The following is a 16022-nucleotide window of genomic DNA, read 5'->3' as shown; positions in this document are numbered from 1 at the left end:
TTCTCATTCAAGTTGTGTGTACTTGGCATAGTGGGTCATTGGGGATGAAAGGGACATGTTGGCTTTGGGGTATGTGGTAAGACATTCAGATTAAGAAAGGACACCGCTTTTCAGGACCTGCTGCCCCAGCACATGGCCACAGCCCACCATTGCCCCTCGGCCAGTCTGTCCTCCATAGTGACCCCAACCCCAAGTTCTGTAGTCCTTGACCTGTTTCCTGTCATGCTGGGCACTGCCGGGGGATTCTCAGTGTAGGTTTCACATCCACTTGTCGTCAGGATCTCAAGCCACCGCATGGCTGGCTTCCAGGACCCAGGCTGTATTGAGACCTGATGTCCCTAAGCCCAAAATAGCCAGAGCCCCCTTGAGAGAGATGCCGTTACTGAAGAACATTCTCTGAAGCTGTGATAAGCAAAACAGCATGGCATCTCCCAAGCAGCCCCAGGGTGACCTTGGACCAAAAGTCACTGTTCAGCCTTTAAGGTTAGCAGACGGCTCCACCCATCAGGCGGCCCAGTGGTCGCTTTGCTTCTTGTGTGGCTCCCTTCTTCCCTTTCCACCCAGACTAAGTGGAAGAGCACTCACCCCCCAGTTCAAACCCACGCTGAGCCTCAGAACGCGACCATGTTTGGGAGCAGCGTCTTTGCGGATGTGATGAGTTAAGGATCTCTAGACGAGCGCACGCCCAGTCCAGTCAGTGTGTCTGTGTGCGAAGAGGAGAGGGCGGGGGGTGGGGTGGGGGGTGGGGGGGGTGGAGGCAGAGAGCGGAGTGATGTGTGTGCAGGCCACAGGGCGCCAAGCACCGCCAGAGCCCCCCGAAGCCGAGAGGCCTGGGAAGGACCCCGCACAGAGCCCCAGAGGGCGCCAGCCAGCGCCACATCGGCTCCAGACTTCAGCCTCCAGAGCAGGGAGAGGAGCGGGCCGTGTTGTTGGAGCCCTTGTTTATGGTTCTTGTTACGGCAGCGCAGGACACTAGGAATGCACAGCCTGACTTCTAAGGGGACTACGTGAGATACGAAGGGGGAGTCCAGGAGGCCAGGACCCCAAACGGAAGCGGAGTCAGTGTCTTATCAGATCTGGGGCAGGGTCGGGCAGTGCCTGCCCTAAAATAGATGGCCCGCAGACCAGCCCGCCTGGGGACCAGTGCAGATGGGCCCAGTTGGTGTGGTCCAACGGGGGACTTTTTGACCTTGTGATGGTGCGGAAGCAATGTGTGTTCTATAGAAGCCGAACTCCAGCTCTGAGGTCCCCCTCTCCCAGGCTGGGGACGCAGAGCGGCCCTTCTGTTTTCACTTCGGTGCAGTTTCATTAAATGCCGTGAGCGCTTTACTGTAGAACAGGCCCCTCCACAGGGGGATGGCAGTGTTCTGAGCACACACATGGCACGTGTGGCTTAGTGAGATGCTTTGCAACTTAGACGGGCTCACCCGGACATCATGAGGTGAGGATCACGCCTGTGTCTGTATTAAAAATCACCATGGCAGGGCTGGGTGCGGCTCGGTGGCAGAGCAGTTGCCTGGCATGCTCAGGGCCACAGGTTCCAGCCCCAGCACTGCAGAAAACAAAAACCCACAAGAAAAGTAAGTTGGTGTGACTTAGTTTCATCAGACCTGAGAAAGCGTTAATTATAGAGCAAGATAAATAGAAAAAATGACACCCACGGTCTGAGCAGTTTATAAATAGAGAAATATAGTTGCTTGATGGGCATAAATTTCAAAGACCAAACCTGAGAGTCAAAGAAATGTGAGAGATGAAATGTTCTTTTGTGCTCACTGATGGCTGCAGATTGAGAAAAATATTAATACCCAGTGCTGTTGAGGATGCTGAGAGATAGTAACTCTCCTGTGCTGTTCTAGGGGAACCTGAGAGTTGGGGGGCTTTTCTGGAAGTCAGTTTTTCAGAATGGATCAGGGCCATGAGGGTGTGTTTTGGCCTAGGTTGAGGGGATCAGCCCAGCATTATCAGTGAAATGACACACTGCTTTGGTCCTTTTTCTGTTGTTATAATAAAATACCTGAGACTGGGTAATTTTTGAAGAACAGAGGTTGATTCGGGTCTCTGTTCTAGAGGCAGGGAGGTCCAAGATCAGGCAGCCACCTCTGGTCGGCTCTGGTGAGGGCCATGAGTTGCGTGGTTTCAGTTCATGGCAGAAAATGGGAGAGCAGGTAGACACCACGGAAGAGAAGGAAGGCGCTGAAGATCTCCCCGAGGTGGCTGCCCGCCCCTCAGGAGGCACTGATCCTCCCCTGGCCCACACAGCTCCCGACCCTGCACCCCAGCCAGGGCACAGGCCTGTGGGCAGGCGTCACCTGTGGGCAGGGCATGTGGGCCTGGCCCTGCTGTGGGGGAGATGGTCCACCTGAGGCTCTGTGTTAGGAGCAGAGCTGCCTAATTCGGCCAGAGCCTCAAGCTGTGTTCCCACTGGAGGGGGCAGAGATAGTGGCCAGGGGAGAGCAGGTGGGGACAGGCCCTGTGGTCTCAGGGGAGGGCCGGGTACCTCGGGCAAGTGGCGGGTGGCAGGCTGCTGCACAGAGCCTGGACATCTGGGAGGGAGAGCAGTGCCAGGCCTGTGTTGAAGGCCCACTGAGGCCCAGGGGACGTGCACTGCCCTGTGTGTTGGGCGTTTGGGGCAGCTTCTCCCTGTCTGGGCTGGGTGGCCATCCAGGAGACCGCCAGGGTCTGCCTGTGATCCTGGGCCTGACCCCCGGGAAGGGCTTGGGTGTGTCCGTCAGCACATGTGCAGCTGAAGGGAGTCTGCTGCGTCAGGCTGCATAGCCAGGGGCACTGAGGGCTGGACGGAGGGGGTGGGAGGTGGACACCCCAAGGGGCTTTCTGTGGGACGGCCACATGGAGATCGGCTCTTCCAGGGAATCCCCCACAGTAGCACAGAGGATAGAGGCCGGGCCCTCCTGACGGTTTGGGGTGTGGCGACAGCACAAAGGGCCAGGTCAGTGGGAGACAAGGACAAACCCCCCTGATGTCCAGGGAGGCAGGGAGAATGGTGGTAATGGGCTCCAGGTGGGACCAGTGTGCCTGAGCAGGTGTGGTGGAATGGACAGGCCCTGGGCAGGGCCTGGGGGCAGGGCAGGAGACATGCTCAGGGGCAGGTATAAGTGACACTGCCCACCCCAGGACTACGGGGCCCAGGGACCAGGGAAGGCTCCTAGCCAGCAGGTAGGACTAGCAGGAGTTTGGTGCCGTCTTTTGGTGGGACTGGGAGGTGGGGCTGCAGGGACCATGGTTTCCATGCTGTGGGGATGGGGATCTGGGCCAGGTGGGAGCTGCGGGACAGGCTGCAGGCCAGGTGGCTGGGAGGCAGGACCGGGGTCCACCCCTGGGCCAGGAGCCACTGCGGAAGCCCTGAGTCTGGGATAGAAGTGAGGGGGGAGGCCCCACAGACGTGTGTGGGGGTGTGTCTGCATGGAGGCGTGTGTTTGTGCCCCCACGTGCACATGGGCCTGTGTGTTTATGTTCATACTTTGTGCGCACGTGTCTGCATGTGGGCAGCCATGTGTGTTGATAAACGTGGGTGTATTGGTACAAGAGTGTGCGCACGCACTAGTCTGTGCACTGTATGCACGTGAACAAAGTGTCGTCCTGGGTCACCTGATAGACACACGCTGGGAAGCCGGGCTGCAGTCGTGTGGGTCGCGGGGTGCACTTACACAAACCGCGCATCATCGCTGGCCAATGAAGTCTCCTTCTTTCCTGTCCCCGGATCGCCAGGTCAGGGTTGGTTGTCAGGAAGCAGAAACAGAAGTCCCGCTGTGGCGAGTGGAGTTTGTCCCCCGTGAGCCGCTGGGGTGTGGAGGCACCGCTGCCCTCCGCCCCGCAGGCCTCCTGCTCCCCCACCTTGACCAGGCTCTCGCTGTCATGACCAGCTGGGCTGAGCTGTCCCACGTTTCCTCGGACCTGGCATCACAGAAAAACTGGAGCCGCCACCGCTTCAGAGTGGTGCATGGACAGCGGCTCCGCTGCTCTGGGCCGGCGAGGGAGGCGGGCCAGCAGGGAGGCCAGGGACGGGCACCCGGAAGCAGCGGGTGGTTGCAGCCTGATGGGGCCACCGTCGCGCCTGTTGTCAGCCTTCGACTGGAATGCCCCTGTGCGGTGAAGGGCTGTAGCTTTGCATGTGCAAGTGTGTGAGCCTGCAGGTGTATGAGTGTGTGGTGGGGCTGTGTTTAAGGTGTAAAAACTATGATTTGAGTTTGGGTTTCTCACCTGACTTGGAAGTGCATGAATCACCGCCCCCCTTCCGCGACCCCGTGGCCCTGCGTGGGGACATCCTGTGGTGAGCCCTCTGCCAGGAGAGCAGGCTCCTTGGTTCAGGCTCCTTGTTTGGCCCACAAACTCCCAGCCACTTCCTTGCTATGGCACCCCAGGAACTCAGTCCCTGGGTGTAAGGTGGGGACATTTAGAAAGCAGAGCCGTACCTGGGAGGCAGGTCCCCTCGTGGTCCTCACCATGTTGAAGTCTTAGGAAAGTGTCGCTGCTGCACAGTGACCCTCAGGTCCTGAGAGTGCGCCCTGAGCCACAGTGCCCACGGCATGGACACGTCCATCACCCACGCCGTCTCCCCCGCTCTTCGTCAACCCTCCCCACCCCAGGCGGCCACCAAACAGCTCTTGCCCCTGTGGGTTCATTTTTATTCTGTAGAATATTATATACGTAGAATTTTACAGCCTGGACTCTTAAATTTGAGGTAAAATCACATAAAATTCACCACTTTCTACAGTTCAGCAGCATATAGTGTATTCATAGTATTGCACAAACACCATTTCTGGTTCTAGAACATTTGTATCACCCCAAGAAACCCTGTCCCCATTACCTGTCACTTTTTCCTGGCAACTACTAGTCTCTTCCTGTCTCCATGAATTTGCCTGTTCTGGGTATTTCTGAGTCCATGGGATTACACACTGTGGTCTTTCCTGTCTGGCTTCTCCCAGCATCATGTTTTCAGAGATTGTCCACGTTGTATGTAGCATGTGCCAGTGCCTCATCCTTCTTCCTGACTGAATAATATTCCCATGTATGGACAGACCCTATCTTGCTCATCTGTTCATCCAGTCATGAACCCTCGGGTCATTTCCATCTTTCAGATGTTGTGAATTGCGCTACAGGACATTCACACGCAAGGATTTGAGTCTCTGTTTTCAGTTCTTTGTGATCGAGACCTGGGAGCAGAATGGCTGGGTACATGCATGCTGTCTTTTGGTCTGGCCTTGTTTGTAGGGCAGTGCTTCTGTTTGTTCCCTGCCACAGCAGGTACCACAGGCTGCTCCCACCGCGGCACCACGTCGCCCTGCGCGGCCAGTTGGCTCCTCCACTGGCTGTTGGATGTTGTGCTGGGCTCCAGTTTGGGGCTCTAGGAGTGATGCCCCAGAGCCTTGGCTCTGCCTGTTTCTCTGGCGTTATTCCTGGGGGCAGAATTGCTGTGTCACGTGCTAGATGTGTGTTTAGCATTTAAAGAAATCTCCCGAGTAGTTTCCAAAGCGGATGAGCTGCCTCATTTAATGCAGGTCTTTCTGAGGTTAGTGTGACAGTTGAATTGAGAGATGACAGTGCTCCTGCTAACCTGCATCTTGAGAGGCATGACCCCAGGGGGTGCACACAGATGCCAGGAAGAAGGGTCTCCAAGGATGATCTTTGAACCCGTGAAATAACTAAAACCCAGTGCCCAGGGGTAGAGGAACAGTCATAGCCCCTACGAGTCCAGGTTTTCAAAATTAAATACTCCTCCCTCTTATCTGCTGTGGCTCCCCCTCCCTGTGTTAACAGTTGCCATTGCTACAGAATCCATGGCCCTGGCCTTCCCCTCCTCCACCCTCCTGACACTTCTGCCCCACAGGCCCCGCTGCTGAGTCATGCTTCTGCTGGGGCGAAGTTAGCGGATCTTCTCTGGTCACTTCTCTGGCTGCACAGTGAGTATCTCAGGCTTTCTGGGCCTTAAAGGCTCTGCTGTGCCTGTCCCACCTAGTCAGGATGGCTGAAGGCACAGGCAACATGTAAATGAGTGGCCAGGCTGCCTTCCCATAAAACTTTATAAAGTCAAGCCGTGGGCCGACCGCACCTCCTCCCTCTACTTCAGAATGCATTTCTCCTCCTCAGGTTCCCTTGGAGATGTTCCATCCCCAGGACCCTGAGGCAGGTGCTCCTACCTGTGTCATTCACTGTTGGGCTCCATGTGTTCCGCCATTGTCGACATACAGCCTCTCCTGATGGGCTTTGAGCCAAGGTCTGGTTTGTCCTCGTCCCTCGGTGGCACACACATGACCCACACTGCATACATACCTCCTGCTCCAAGATACCAAATGGGCTATCACCAGCATCAGCTGCATTTTCTTTTTCCAGCAGCCTACAAAAGCAAATGTAATTTTAAAATTAGCTTTTTCAGGGCTGGAATGCAGCTCATTGGTAGAGCACTTGCTTAGCATGTTTGAGGCTCTGAGTTCCATCCCCAGCACCACAGAAGGGGAGGGCAAGAGCTTTTTCTATTGGAATAACTTGGGATTTACAGAAAAGTTGCAAAGATAATGTAGAATCTATAATCTACGATCTGTCTTAATTTATGTTCTGTTGCTATAACAAAGTACTTGAAGCTAGGTCCTTCACTTAAAAAAGAGGCTAGTGTACCTCTCAGTTCGGAGGCTGGAAATCCAGTCAGCACTGTCTGTGTGGCCTTGAGTGACAACCTTGCAGCAAATGGCATCTTGGGGGCTTCTGGGGGTGCGTGCCACAAGAACCACGTGGCAGGAAAGCAGCAGACTTGCGCTTTCTGTAACCATCCACTCTGGAGGGGACTAACCAGGGCTGCCTAGGAGTGGTATTAAGCCCCTCCCAGTGACCTGATCATCTCCTGCAAGGCCCCACCTGTTAAAGGTCCCCCTCTCAACCTTATACAGGAACCAAGCTTTTGGCACCTGAACCCTTGGTGAACACACTCGGGCGGGATCCAGACCGTAGCATTCCCCGACCCTCACTCGGCTTCCCCAGGTCACGTCTTCTTTCTGGTTGGGGATCCCTTCTAAGGCACCCCACTGCATTCAGATTCTTCACACCTTTTCTCATTGCTCTAGACCTTGGCCGTCTTAGGGGACTGGCCAGTTGCCTGCAGGGCACCCGTGGCTTGGGCCTGAGGGCGCTCCTCTCCCCAACAGGCTGGAGTCCTGTTCTAGAAGCAGAGGCACCTGAGCTCTGCTCAGGCCAGTTCGCAGTGGCTTGCCCTGACCTCATCTTCCTTGGTTGGGTTTCGGGGACCCCGGTTCCAACAGGTCCAGCCCTGCTCTCTCAGCGCTCTGGCCGGGCGTGTGGGTGACGTAGCCAGGCCCCTGGGCCAAGCTTGATGTGTTCGGGCAGCTGCTGAGGAGGTTTTGTCAGAGAGCGGAGGCCAGGACGGATGCGGGCAGCGAAGGCTTAGCTGAGATGGTCGTGGCCTTTGGACGTGGGATTACGAGGCTGGACAAGGCTGGACCTGGGGCAGGGTGGGACCAGTGCCAGGATGGAGCAAAAGAGAGGATTTGGTTTTGGAGTTGTCTGGTGATGTCACTCGAGAGCCACATGAGTCAGATGTCCCGTTAAAGGGCAGAAGGAAGGCGTTGGGGGTGTGGTCGGTGGAAGTTGGGTACTTCACCACACGCGCACAGGCCCCGGGTCCCAGCTCCAGCACTAAGGAAAAGAAAGACAGGCTCTTCCACTGTCACCCTGGGAGCCAGAGCTGGTGGCTCCTGGCCCGGCTTGGGGCAGGGTCTTCTGGCCACGGGTCTGGTGCTGTCTGTGCAGGGTGGGCGTCCCACATCCCTCTTCCCGGGCTTAGAGCTGCCTGACCTTGACCTCCCTTCCAGCTCCAGGACAAGCTCACCCGAGCCCGGGAGGCATGCTGAAGCCGGGCGGCCGGCAGGATGAGTGTGCAAGAGGCGGGCAGCTCCGGCCGCCGGGAGCAGGCAGCCTACCACCTGTACATCTACCCACGGCTGTCCACCACCGAGGGCCAGGCCTCCTGCCGAGTGACCGCCACCAAGGACAGCACCACGTCCGACGTCATCAAGGATGCCATCGCCAGCCTACGGCTAGATGGCACCAAGTGCTACGTGCTGGTGGAGGTCAAGGAGTCGGGCGGGGAGGAGTGGGTGCTGGACGCCAACGACTCGCCAGTGCATCGCGTGCTGCTGTGGCCCCGGCGGGCTCAGGACGAGCACCCGCAGGAGGACGGCTACTACTTCCTGCTGCAGGAGCGCAACGCAGACGGGACCATCAAATATGTGCACATGCAGCTGGTGGCCCAGGCCACGGCCGCCCGGCGCCTGGTGGAGCGCGGCCTCTTGCCGCGACAGCAGGCAGACTTTGATGACCTCTGCAACCTCCCTGAGCTGACCGAGGACAACCTCTTGAAGAACCTCAAGCACCGCTTCCTGCAGCAGAAGATCTACACGTACGCGGGGAGCATCCTCGTGGCCATCAACCCCTTCAAGTTTCTCCCCATCTACAACCCCAAGTACGTCAAGATGTACGAGAACCAGCAGCTGGGCAAGCTGGAGCCGCACGTCTTCGCGCTGGCCGACGTGGCCTACTACGCCATGCTGAGGAAGCGCATCAACCAGTGCATCGTGATCTCGGGCGAGAGCGGCTCCGGCAAGACCCAGAGCACCAACTTCCTGATCCACTGCCTCACCGCCCTCAGCCAGAAGGGCTACGCCAGCGGCGTCGAGAGGACCATCCTGGGGGCCGGCCCGGTGCTGGAGGTGAGCGTGGGGCGGGTGGCAGGAGGGACCCTCACCTCTGAAGATGCAGGCTTGGGGCTGGCTAGGCTCTGTGGTGGCGCACTTCCCTAGAGTGCCCCAGGCCCTGAGTTCATCCCCACAATGCAAAAAGTAAATAAAAAGTAAAAGATTCTTTATCACTCAGCTGGGACAGGCCAGCCGAGTCAGGAGACAGTTGGGCACTTGGTGTTCCCACATGTGGGCTCCACATCACACACGGCCACCCTGGGGAAGCACCAGGGTCGGTTAGGAGGTGGCCAGGTGGGTTTGTCCTGGGTTTTGTGGGGGAACGAGCAAGGCAGGAGACGCAGACTGAAGGCTGGCTCCTGCAGATCACGGCGGGCTCTGGACCAGGGGTGTCCCTAGTGGTCCTGGGATCGGGGCAGGGCGTAGAGGTGATCCGCTTGTGGGCTCAGGTATGAAGGGTAGCACACAGGAGTTGGTGTGCAGAGCCCTTGGCTGATGCTGGGGACCGCCAGCCCGGGAGGGCCAGATTAAGAGAGTGAAGTGTGGGGGTGATGCATCTGCAGCATCCAGAGGGTGGCTGTCTGTCCCCAGTCCTGAGAGCAAAGCCATGTGCTCAGTTGAACTCGGCGTTTCTGGAGGGCTGCAGGGTGGGCAGAAGCAGCAGGTGCCGCAGCCTCAGCAGGTGACGGTTGAGTGCGTTGCCACAGAGCAGGCCAGGAGGGGGTCACCTGGCAGCACTGTCCACAGGGGCAGCAGAGCCCCCCACACCCTCTGTCCTCTGTGCAGTGTCCCTTGGTCAGACCCCATAGGAACCATCCACATGTCCCCATGGATGAGCCTTCTGGTCACCAGCGTGGATTCAGGGGTGCAGAAGTGACCACTCAGTGGCCCACTCAATGCGTCCACGCGACTCCAGACGATGCAGCCATTATCACCTGGTCAGGGTGGGGTGTGGGCGCAGGGGGTCTGCAGCCCTGAATTTGGGGTCCAGCATTCTACTTTTTCTTGTTTAATGTTGTTTTTTAAACCACCTTAGATGACAGAGATTCAGAGCAGATGGCAGAGTCCCGCGGCCCTCCCGGCTCCCTTGTCAGGGCGTCTGAGAGTGAGAGTGGCCGTCCGTGTACTTGGTCCAAGCCCTTGTTGATATGTTGGGCATAACCGAAGTCCCAGGCTCACCTCAGGGTCACTCTTGGTGTTGTTTCTGTGTGTTTGGATCCCTGCAGAAGACCTCATGGCACGTTCTGTGTGACACACTATACAGGGTGGAATACGGTGTGCAGAGCACCATGCAGAGGATTTCCACTGCTCTGTGCTCTGTACTTGTCTCTTCTCGGCACCCACTGATCGCTCTCCCCGTAGTGTTGCCTTTTCCAGAATGTCACAGAGTTGGAGTCACAGGGTGTGTGGCCTTTTCAGACCAGCTTCTCCCACTTAGTAATATGCATTTGTGGCTTGAGAATCCTTTTTTCTTTTCCTTTCTTTCTTCCTGGTACTGAGGAATTAACCCAGGGGTGCTCTACCACTGAGCTACATCCCAGCACCCACTCAACCCTTTTTTTTTTTTTTTTTTTTTGAGACAGGGTATCACTAAGTTTCTTAGGTCCTCACTAAGTTGCTGAGGCTGTTCTCCGACATGTGATCCTCCTGCCTCAGTCTCCTGAGTTGCTGGGATCACAGGCAGGCCCGCTGCACCCAGTGAGGACTTACTTTTTATTGCTGAATAATATTTCATCATAGTATCTGCAGTTTCCACGTCTATGGATTCAACCAACTATGAATCAGAACTGTTTTGGGGAAAGAATTGATCTGTACCGAGCACGGACTGTTTTCTTGTTGTGATTCCCTGAGCGATACAGCATGCTGTGCACATATTGTTTAGTGTCCTAAGTCATCTAGAGAGGATTTAAGGTCTGCAGGACGATGTTATCAGTTCTGTGCAAATAGGATGTCATTTTATAGAAGGGACTCAAGCGCCTTTGGCTTTGGTGTCCTCGAGAGTCCTGGGCCAGTCCCAGGACAACTGCACACGGATGTGTCATCGTTTCTTCATCCATAGGATCTTGAAACCTCTTTCTCCGCAGAGGGTCAGGGGCCGTCCTGCCTTCCCCGGAGCACTGACCTCTGGCCTCTTTCCCATCCCCCAAGCCATATGTAGCCTGCGCTGGCAAGAAGACGGCTCAGTTCCTCTTCCTCGCTGAAACGTCGCATAGAATTAACAGGGTCATAAGACAAGCTTCCTGCCTAGACCTGCAGCCTGTTTCTGTTTCCCCTGCGAGTAACCTGAGGACTCGGGTCATGTTCTGCGTGAACTTCTTAAAAGCTACTAAGCCCTTTGCCAGCACCGTGTACCGTTTCCTTGTTGATGACAGTCGGCCCTGACCGGGTCGTCTGCCCCTCCCGGCCCTCCACTCCCTCCGCAGGTACTGTGGCCCTGCTCTAGGTTCCACTGGGACGTCCAAGTTACCAGCAGTCAGCTGTGACCTGGAGATCTTAAATGGAGAAAGGCAGAAGTAAACAACTGGCATGTTTTGAATTGCACTGTCTTCTGCGGGGCACGACACAGTGTCTCAGACGGCCCCTCCCTGCACACAAGGCTCCTGTCCGGCATGTCCACTGTGTGCTCCAGGTTGGCCTCCTAGTAGGCGACTTGGTCGTGAGACCGCGGCCATGTTGCAGTGCTGTGTTACCGTGGCCCTTGTTTGATTTAATGAGGACTCCAAAGCCCCGCACAGCCTGCCAGCGCTCAGGCCTCCAGGGAGCTGGGAGGTGCTTGCTTCAGCAAGGCCGTGAACATGCCAGGAGGTGTCCGGAGGGGGACACACGTTCACGTGGTGTGATAGTGCGTTGCGGTTGCTCTGGTTCATTGTTAACTTCTGACTGCGCCTCCCTCATGAACTAGCCCTAACCACAGTGATGGCCCCTGTCCATACACACGCATGGGGATGAAAGCCCAGGGTGTCGGGCCAGCGCAAGGCTCCAGCCCAGGCTCTGGGCCGCCTGGTGGCCGAGATGGTTACCGAGGTCTTCCCTCTGGGAGCCGTCACTCCTGACATGCAGGCAGACGGTAACAAACAGATCCTCAGTGACAGGCAGGCCACCATCAAAAGCAGCAGACAGGCCCAGGAGTACAGGGTCCTGAGGTCCAGGGGCGACACCTGAGCTGGGCGTGGAGGGAGTCCAGGTGAGCCAGGTGGCCAACCGGCAGGAGGCACAGCCAGTGCAGAGGTCAGGAGGCTGCGTGTGCATCAGGAGGACACGCTGGGACAGGGTGAGCCAGGGGCAGAGCCGGAGGCCGGGGACGGGCAGGTGATAGGCCAAGCAGGGCCTCGGGAGCCACAGGAAGGACGTTGATGGCACACAGCCTGCCCAGGAGCCCTGAGACCCTGGCTTCATCCCAGTTCTGGAACTCCTTGGGGGAGGCCTCGGAGGCCCCACCCTCCTTCCCACAGGCAGGCAGCGGGCCGAGGGTGGGCCAGGACAGTCAGCGTGTGCATGAGGGGCAGACTCAGGTGACCCATGGGGGTCTTGTCACGTGGGGCATCTACTGTCATGGAACCCACAGGCGGGAATACCGGAGCCCTGCTATTTTAGCTTTTGGTCATTGACAAGATGCTGAGGAAAACAGAGGGGAAAGCTGTGTTGTGGCTCAGAGTTTCGGGATCTCGAGTCTGGCGCTGGCTCCCTGCTGTGGGCCTGGGGTGGGTGGGCACCGTGGTGGCCACACCGCTCGCCTCAGGACTCTCTAGGGCCGCTTCCTGAAGTTCCCTGAGCTCAGAACCCCTGGTGCAGCGGGGCCTCGTGAGCTGACCACTTCCCAGAAGCCCCACCTGAGCACTGCGCTGGGATCACGCCTTCAGCCGAGGCAGCCTGCCGGCCCCCGAGGTTTCGGCAGGATGTAGACGGGGCATAGTGGATGCCTAGGTCTGGGTCCAGGGGCCACGTTCTCCCCAGCGCCCGGCGGCCTCCAGAGCAGCTTTCCTCTCTTCCAAAGACCGTGCAGGACATGGTCAAGTTTCCTGTGGCCACCCTAACAGCACCTCAGAGCAGGGCACTCTCCAGTTCTGGAGGCCATGGGTCCAAAATTAAGGTGTCTGCAGGGCCTCGCTCCCTCTAAAGCACGTAGGTAGCATCCCCCCGCTCTAGCTGTGTGGGCCCCGGGGCTCCTTGGCTTGTGGCTGCGAGGCTCCAGCCCTCGCCGGTATCAGTGTGTCTCCACCTGTCCTGTAGCCAGGATGCCACTCTTTGGGTTTAGGACCCATCTTACCCCAGCATCACCTTGTCTTAACCAGTTGTATCTGCAGAAACGCTCGCTGTGTTTTGCTGTGCCCTCCAGAGGTCCCTGTGCTGGAGGCAGGTCTCCAGTGCGGCAGCGTGGAGGTGGGAGAACCCTTAAGAGGCAGAGCCTGGCAGGGCACAGTGGTGCATGCGGTGGCTCAGGAGGCTGAGGCAGGAGGCTCGTAAGTTCAAAGCCAGCCTCGGCAATTTAGCAATGCCCTAGCAACTTAGCAAGACCCTGTCTCAGATTGATAGATAAATAGATAGATAGATAGGTAGGTAGGTAGGTAGGTAGGCAGATAGGCAGGCAGATAGGCAGGCAGGGGATGTGGCTCAGTGGTTAAGCACCCCTAGGTTCAATCCCTGGTGCAAAAAAAGTGGAGGGGCCTCGTGCAAGGTGATTAGGTCCTGGGAGGCTGCACGTGGAAGGACTCATGCTGGCTTTTAAGAGGAGTGAGTTCTCATGAGAGTGGGTTGAGGTCACCCCCACACTCCTGGCCCCCTGCATGCAGCTTGTGGGGACCAGCTTACCTGAGGTGGAGCAGCATAAGAAGAGGAAAGCTCTGGCTTGGCTCAGTTTGGGAGGCTTCAAGCCATGATGAGTTAGTCAGTTGGTTTGGGGCCTGTAGCAAGGCAGTGGGGACATCATGGCAGAGGAAGTGCTTACTTGCCTTGTGATGGCCAGGAAGCAAAACAAAAAAGGTCAGGGTCCACTGTCCCCTTCAAGGACACATCCCCATCTGATCGGAAGACCTCCCTCTAGGCACCACCTCCTAAGATTCTATCACCTCCCAGGAGCACCCTAGACTGGGGGGCAGCCTTCAGCACATGGGCCTTCAGGGGACATTCCAGGGCCAAGCTGTAGCACAGCTGGTCTCTTCTCCACTTCCCTGCCATGCTGTGATGCAGCCAGAGAGCTCTCACCAGAGGCCAAACAGATGGGGCCACCCCAGCTTGGGACTTTTAGCCTCCAGAACTGCGCTTAATGAACTCCGTCCTTCACGAGGTACTTGGCCTCGGGTGTTTCGTTATAGCGAGAAAACAAATAAAACCTTGTTTCCAAATGACATCCCGTTTTCAGGTTCTGGGAGAGAGTGTGTGGACTTCACTTTTGTTGGGGGTACACAGGTCAGCCCACAGTAGTCCCCCTCGAGTAACAAACTGTGGTACTTTGTGCCTCTGTCCCCGAGGGCCTCCCAGCTCTACTGTCATCCTGGGACCCGTAATTCCTGCCCTGATGCCAGTCAGGCTCCCGCCAGCCTCCACGCCTGTACCTCCTTTCCTGCGGTAGCCCTGAGGGACTCTGGCAAGTTGTCCTAGCTGCAGTGGATGGCCGTTAGTCACCCTTCATGAGTCAGACGCCTGATCTCGCCAGGCTGCCTCCTTGGGGCCTCAGCAGCTTGAGCCAGCGAGGCCCATTTTCTCCAGCAGTGAGAAGCTGGTGGAGGGTGGTGCCCACACAGGTTCCAAAATGAACTTGAGCCAACTCCACGTCATGGCAGCAAACGTGCTTCCTGGGCAACTGTTTGCAAAGGGATGGGGCTAGGCCGAGCTCAGGGCCCATTTCCCCACAGGGCTGAGGTTCCGGGCTGCGCCTCTCTCTGTGATGGGCCTCCTGAGCGCTGAAATGTGTTCAGCAGTGTGCCTGGTTCCCACCCATCAGATGATACAGCAGCACCTCCCCACATTTGATGTGACAGCCAAAAATGTCCTCGTTGTCTGTGTCCCCTGAGAACAGAACCTCCCCTGCGTGAGAATTTCCACCTTAGAGTCAGCCCCCTGAGGCTCAGTCGCAGTTAATTCTAGACACTGAGCATGTAGATGTCACCCATAGTTCCAGGTGCTCTGAGGTGACCCAGTTGTTTTCTGATAGGAGGACTAATTAGTCACCATGGCTCAGCCTCCCGTGCCGGGCTCTGGCCTCCGGGTTCTGCTCAGGCCTCCTGGAGTCGGGCTCTGGGCCCCCGGGTCCTGCCCACCCACCGTCTCTGAGGCACCTCGCAGCGCTGCCTGTTTTAAAGATGAGGAAACTGAGCTCCATGGAGACACTGGCATGCAAGGTTCTGGTGGCCTCTGTTAACAAAGGGCAGCAAAGGTGGTGACTTAAACAGACAGTGTTCTCCCAAACAGGGACAAAAAGGTATTTATTCTCACAGATCTTGAAGCCAAAAGTCCAAAATTAAGGTGTGGACGGGATCGGTTCCACCTGGAGACTTGGGGGGTCGGGGGTCCCTCTCCTCCCTCTCCCGGCTTCTGGTGGCTCTCACAGTCCTTGGGGTTTCTTGGCTGTGGATATGTCACCTGGCCTCTGCCCCCATCGTCTGTGGCCTTCCGCCTTCTGTGTGTCTGTGTCCCTGATCTCATTCTCTTTTCTCTTGTCACTGGGTTTAGGGTTCACCCTGAATCATGGATGACCTCAACTTAAGATCCTTATCTTAATTACATCTGCAAAGACCTTGTTTCCAAATAAGGTCATGGTCACAGCTTCCAGGGTTCAGGACCTAGAAGTGTCTTTTGGGGGAGTCTCCAGGTCACGTACCACAGGCAGCTCCAGCCTGGGCCCTGCCGCTCGCTCACTCTGCCTGTGTCTTCCTGAACACTCTCCTCCCCTGCTTGGCCCAGGCTGCAGAAGGCTGAAGGTCCGTGCAGCTTGTGGCGTTCGGGGCTTTTTCTCAGCTCCCCAAAAGGAGAAGTTGAGTTGTTTTGAGATTAGGGTGTCACTGGTTGCCCGCCCCCCACCTCCAGGCATGGGTTGCAGCTTCACTGTGCAATTCTGACCAGAAAACAGGAAGGGAGCGTTATGGAAAGCCGGGTCTAGTCAGCTGACGTGCCCGCACGCTGCAGTTAACTGTGACTGTCACTGTTTCACAGGACCTGGGGACAGCAGGAGCCGTGGGCCTCCTCCAGCTGGGAGGCCACAGGCCCTTTGCACCTACAGAAGTGGGATGTTTGCCTGGACCGTGGTCTCAGCAGGGCCATGAGCTGTGTAGGGTGCTCTGTGCGCACTGGGGTCCATTGCCATTG

General features: G+C 57.0%; 1 protein-coding gene across 11 annotated transcripts in view; it reads left to right on the top strand.

Annotated features, from left to right (window-relative positions):
• Positions 1–16022, top strand: part of Myo9b (myosin IXB) — a 99061-nt gene that overhangs the window by 8967 nt on the left and 74072 nt on the right. For 10 of the 11 annotated variants that reach the window (XM_076846511.2, XM_076846492.2, XM_076846462.2 and 7 more), the window contains exon 2: positions 7839–8735. In XM_076846511.2, coding sequence (XP_076702626.2) covers positions 7896–8735 — 840 coding nt within the window. In that variant the 5' untranslated portion in view covers positions 7839–7895. Of the gene's footprint in view, positions 1–5874; positions 5919–7838; positions 8736–16022 lie in introns of those variants that run through there. The other variant, XM_076846442.2, reaches the window with a different exon arrangement.

The sequence above is a fragment of the Callospermophilus lateralis genome, chromosome 1 (genome assembly GCF_048772815.1).
Source record: "Callospermophilus lateralis isolate mCalLat2 chromosome 1, mCalLat2.hap1, whole genome shotgun sequence".
In the NCBI taxonomy this organism is placed as follows: Eukaryota; Metazoa; Chordata; class Mammalia; order Rodentia; family Sciuridae; genus Callospermophilus; species Callospermophilus lateralis.
This window is presented reverse-complemented; position numbering and strand designations above follow the sequence as displayed.